This window comes from Myotis davidii, unplaced genomic scaffold, assembly GCF_000327345.1.
Source record: "Myotis davidii unplaced genomic scaffold, ASM32734v1 scaffold399, whole genome shotgun sequence".
Classification (NCBI taxonomy): domain Eukaryota; kingdom Metazoa; phylum Chordata; class Mammalia; order Chiroptera; family Vespertilionidae; genus Myotis; species Myotis davidii.
In genome coordinates this window covers 1,855,403-1,859,997 of record NW_006292094.1, presented here as the reverse complement: position 1 = coordinate 1,859,997, position 4,595 = coordinate 1,855,403, and the positions used below count along the sequence as shown (strand labels likewise).

The following is a 4,595-nucleotide window of genomic DNA, read 5'->3' as shown; positions in this document are numbered from 1 at the left end:
CTGGAATTTTCTTTCCTATTGGAGAAGACGCGGAGTGCCAGCCACAGCAGGCAAGAGTCCGGGTTCCAGCCCCGTGACAGGCGGACGACACCCACCCCGGTCCCCCCGTGCCTCGGGGTCCCCATCCATAAAACGGGGCGTGCCCCCTGCCTCACAGCTTCTCTCCCGGACACAGTAGGCTCTCAGTAAAGGCAGAAACAGGGTCCCGTGACATTCCTTTGGAATTTCTTGGTATTTCTTATCTTGGAGGCGTTACTTTTAAATTCTCAGCCTGAACACTCAAGTTGAACTGGGCTCTGAAATGTAGGTTTTTCTCGCCCCAGCCAGTATGGCTCAGTGGAGAGAGCGTTGGCCCGTGGACTGAAGAATCCCAGGTTCCATTCCAGTCAAGGGCACGTGTCTTGGTTGCAGGCTCGGTCCCCAGCCCTGGTCTGGTGCATGCAGGAGGCAGCCAGTCGATGTCTCTCACACTGATGTTTCTCTCTCTCTGTCTCTCCCCCTCCCTTCCACTCTCTCTAAATATCAGTGGAAAAATATCCTCGGGTGAGGATTAACAACAACAAAAAATTAAATGTAGGTTTCTCTCCAGAGCAGTGGGTTATAAGTCTAACTGTCGGATGAAAGGCAAAACCAGCTCCGGAAAAGCTTCCAGGATGGGGGAGAGCGTGAGCCCACCCTCCCCCAAGCCCTGAAAGCTTTCGTGCTTACGTAATCCTCTTCCACCCACAAATTCCTGAAAATGCTGCTCTCAGGGCCTCGGCCCCGTGTCCCCGCTCACGGCACCCACTGCAGCTTGGAGAGGTCCCGCTGGGCCCCAGGATGCCAGGGGCATCCCTTCCCAGGCCACCTCTTCGCTTTTCCTCGACGCCCTCCCGCCGGGCCGAGGGCAGGGACCTGCCGGAGAGGCGGCCCCTCTCCAGGGGTCACTTTCCTGCCAAGCCCTCCACGTCAGCACAACAAAGCAAGTCTCCCGTGAGCACAAAGGCAGGGGGAGGGGAGCCGCCCTGTTCAGTCCTCCTCCCCAGCGGGAGCTGGGCTGGCCAACTTGGCAGAGGACACAGCTTGAAAATTAAAAATTACAGTCTGGCCTGCTCCACGTGGAAAACAAAAGGCTGTTCTCTGCCCCAGCACCCCGTCCGCCCCAGGGGGGCTGGCCCGCAGCGAGGGAGGGGTGCACGTTCGCCCTCTTCCCAGTGACTCAGCCCAGAGACACGTCACATCAGATGCAGACAAGGGGCCAGGCCCCATCAGCCTTTCACCGGGAGGTACCGGCCACGGACGTGCTGGTCACAACCCTGCCCTGCGCCCGGCCCAAGCAGGAACTCCAGCTCTGCTGCTCATCCATGGCGACTTAGCCGGTGGGTGGCAGGTCTTAAGAAAGAGAGCTGGGGCCCTAGCCGGTTTGGCTCAGTGGATAGCGCGTCAACCGGCAGACTGAAGGGTCCCAGGTTCGATTCCAGTCAAGGGCACATACCTAGGTGGCAGGCTCCATCCCTGGCCCTGGTCAGGGCGGGAGGCAACCAATCCATGGGTCTCTTCTCAGATCAGTGTTTCTCTGTGTCTCTCCCCCTCCCTTCCGCTCTCTTTAAAAATCAATGGAAAAATATCCTCAGGTGAGGATTAACAAAAAAACAAAACAAAACAAGAAAACAGAAGAAAAGAAACAGCTGGGTGCAGTGTGTAATGCAGTATCATCTAAAACAGTGGTTCTCAACCTTGGCTGCACATTAGAATCACCTGGGAATCTTTTTAAAATCCTGGTTTCTGGGCCTCCTCCTTTAGAAATTCTGTTTGTTATGGGGTGGGGCCACAACATTAGTAACAAAGAAATAGAATTTTCCAAGAACTTACATTTTTTATATTTATTTTATATATTTAAATGCCATTTAACAAAGAAAAATCAACCAAAAAATGAATTCATAGGTTCGCTATCACGGCGCTAAGCCCTGCGCTGGGTTGTAATGGAGGTTGTCACTGTGAAGAGATGTGGCTGCCCATTTCCCAGGGCAGCACGATTGGCACGAGGCTCCCCATCTCCCTCGCTGGCCACACACCTGACATGTGCCCAGAGACTCCTGTCCCACAGCCGCTGCACAGGGAGAGGAGTGAGGCCACTGTCATTGTGTCACACACCCCCTCCCGGGTACACTGGCGGAGCCTGTGCCTGTCCTTAGCTGTCAGCCCACGGTAAGGACACAAAGTCGGTCCCTATTGGTGCAGAGCCCACGCCTGCTAGGGAAGAAGACGTAAATCAATAGCGTGATGTGTGCCGTCAGAAATGACAGGAGCTCTCAACCCAGTGAAGTGGCCCCAGTTCCCCCCGGGGATGGTGGGTGAGGTTGGAATTTCCAGGCAGAGGGAAGGGGCAGAATCGTGAGACAGCGTGCCGTGCTGGGCACGTAGACGAGAGCAGAAAGAAGGTGGAGGAGGCAGAAGGAGGAAGGGAGCCTGAGCTGTTGGATTAGGGCTTAGCTGCGGTTCGCTGCACTGCCCAGGCAGCCTGAGAATCCCAGCGCTGGACAGAGGACCTCAGGCCCTCTGGTCTTCCTTCTCCACCGGGCAGGAGCGCCTTCCTTCCACGGATTGGTTCCTGCCTCCTTTAACTCATCAGAACATCCCACCAGACCCCCCTCCCCCAGCCTTTGCACTAGAACTGTGAGCCGGGCTTTGGGGGACCACTCCTGGGGACATCAGGCCCCAGGGGGCAGTGATGACAGCCAGGGGTTTGGGTACCACTCTGGCCTACCAAAGGCATGCACCTCACATCCTCCAGTTTGCCGCGAGCTGGTCGCCGCTCCCTGCCAATGCCATGTGTGCTCTCATTCTCTGCAGGCAAAATCCTCTTCCGACGAAGCCACATCCGGGACGTGGCCGTCAAACGCCTGATACCAATCGATGAATACTGCAAGGTAAGCCTGAGAGCTGCCAACTTCCCCTGCCTGCGTCTGCCCTGCGGGCAGGTTTTTTTCTTTTCCTTTCCTGGCTAGAAGATGCTTATTATGAAAATCTGTACAGTTGAAAGGAATGTAAAGAAATTAGAAAAAAACAACCATCCGTGATCTTTCAACTCAAAGGATGAAGGTTTGTCCATATTTTCAGAGCACATGCCCAGGTTGTAGGCTTGATTCCCAGTAGGGGGTGTGCAGGAGACAGTTAATCATTGATTCTCTCTCATGGATGTTTCTATCCCTTTCTCCTTCTCCCTTCCTCTCTCTGAAATCAATAAAAACATATTTAAAAAAAAATAATTCTACTCACAGTAACATCGAAAAGGATAAGCTACTTAGGAATAAATTAACAGAAGAAATTCGAGGTTTGTGCACTGAAATTATAGAACATTGCTGAGCAGAAGCAGCTCTGAGTGAATGGAGAGACGTGCCATATTAGGGAATAGAAGTCTCAGTAGTGTTAAAATGGCAGTTCTCCCCCATTGCTCTACAGAGCCAATACAATCTCTGCAAAAAATCCTAGTAGTTGTTTTTTGTAGAAATTAACAAATTGATCCTAAAGTGTATGGGGAAATGCAAGGAACCCAACAGAGCAAAAACAATTTTGAAAAGAACAAGCCCAGTGACTAAGTGGTTGAGTGTCGACCTATGAACTAGGAGGTCACAGTTCGATTCCCGGTCAGGGCACATGCAGGAGGCAGCCCATCAATCATCATCATTGATTCTCTCTCATCATTGATGTTTCTATCTCTCCCTCTCCCCTCCTCTCTGAAATCAATAAAAATATATTTTTTTTAAAAAGTAAGAACAAAATTGGAGGCCTAAACGTCCTACAAAGCTGCAGTAATCGAGACAGTGTGGTGCTATCAGGAGGATCGGCATACAGTCAGTGGAACAGAATTGAGAGTCTAAATTCTTACAAATTTATAGGCAACTGATTTGTAGCAAAGGCACCATGAAATTCAATAGGAAAGAATAATCTTCTTAACTGTGTGAGTTAATGCGATATCCATATGCAAAAAAGCAGGAAGTTGGACCCGTACCTCACGTCATGCAGACAGCATCAACTCACAGTGGGTCACAGACCTAAACATAAGAGCGAAAACTGTAAAACTTCTGGAAGGAAACAGGAGAAAACCTTCGTGACCTTAGTTTAAGCAAAGAGTTCTTAGATGTGACACCAAAAGACAAAAATGGATAAATTTACGAACTTCTGTACTTCAGTGCCATGAAGCAAATGAGAGGTGCCACAAGTTAGGAGAAAATGTTTACAAATCCTATTATCTGATAAGGGACTTGTATTGAGACGAGATAACGAACTCTTGAACTCCTAATAAAAAGACAACCCAGCTTATAAAAGGACAAAAGCCTTGAATAGAAGGAAGCTATCCAGTGGTTAATAAGCACGAGAAAAGGGGTTCCGCATCATTAGTCATTTGGGCAACGCAAAATAAAACCATAGGAGATACCTGCACAGCCACTAGACTGGCCGTAATCAGCAAGACAGACAAGACCGGGAGTGACTGAGGCGCAGAAACTGGAGCCTTCCTTCTGTGGGAAGCCACTTTGAAAAACAGCTTGTCACTTTCTTCAGAAGGGAAATTTATCACATGACCCCCCCCCCCCCCCCAGGAGGGGCCAGCCGAG

General features: G+C 50.7%; 1 protein-coding gene across 1 annotated transcript in view; it reads left to right on the top strand.

The window, feature by feature from the left end:
* The window catches only part of SH3PXD2B (SH3 and PX domains 2B), a 68,632-nt gene that overhangs the window by 25,814 nt on the left and 38,223 nt on the right, over positions 1-4,595 (top strand). The window contains exon 4 of the mRNA XM_015565137.1: positions 2,833-2,909. Within this exon, the coding sequence (XP_015420623.1) occupies positions 2,833-2,909 (77 nt within the window). The remainder of the gene's footprint in view (positions 1-2,832; positions 2,910-4,595) is intronic.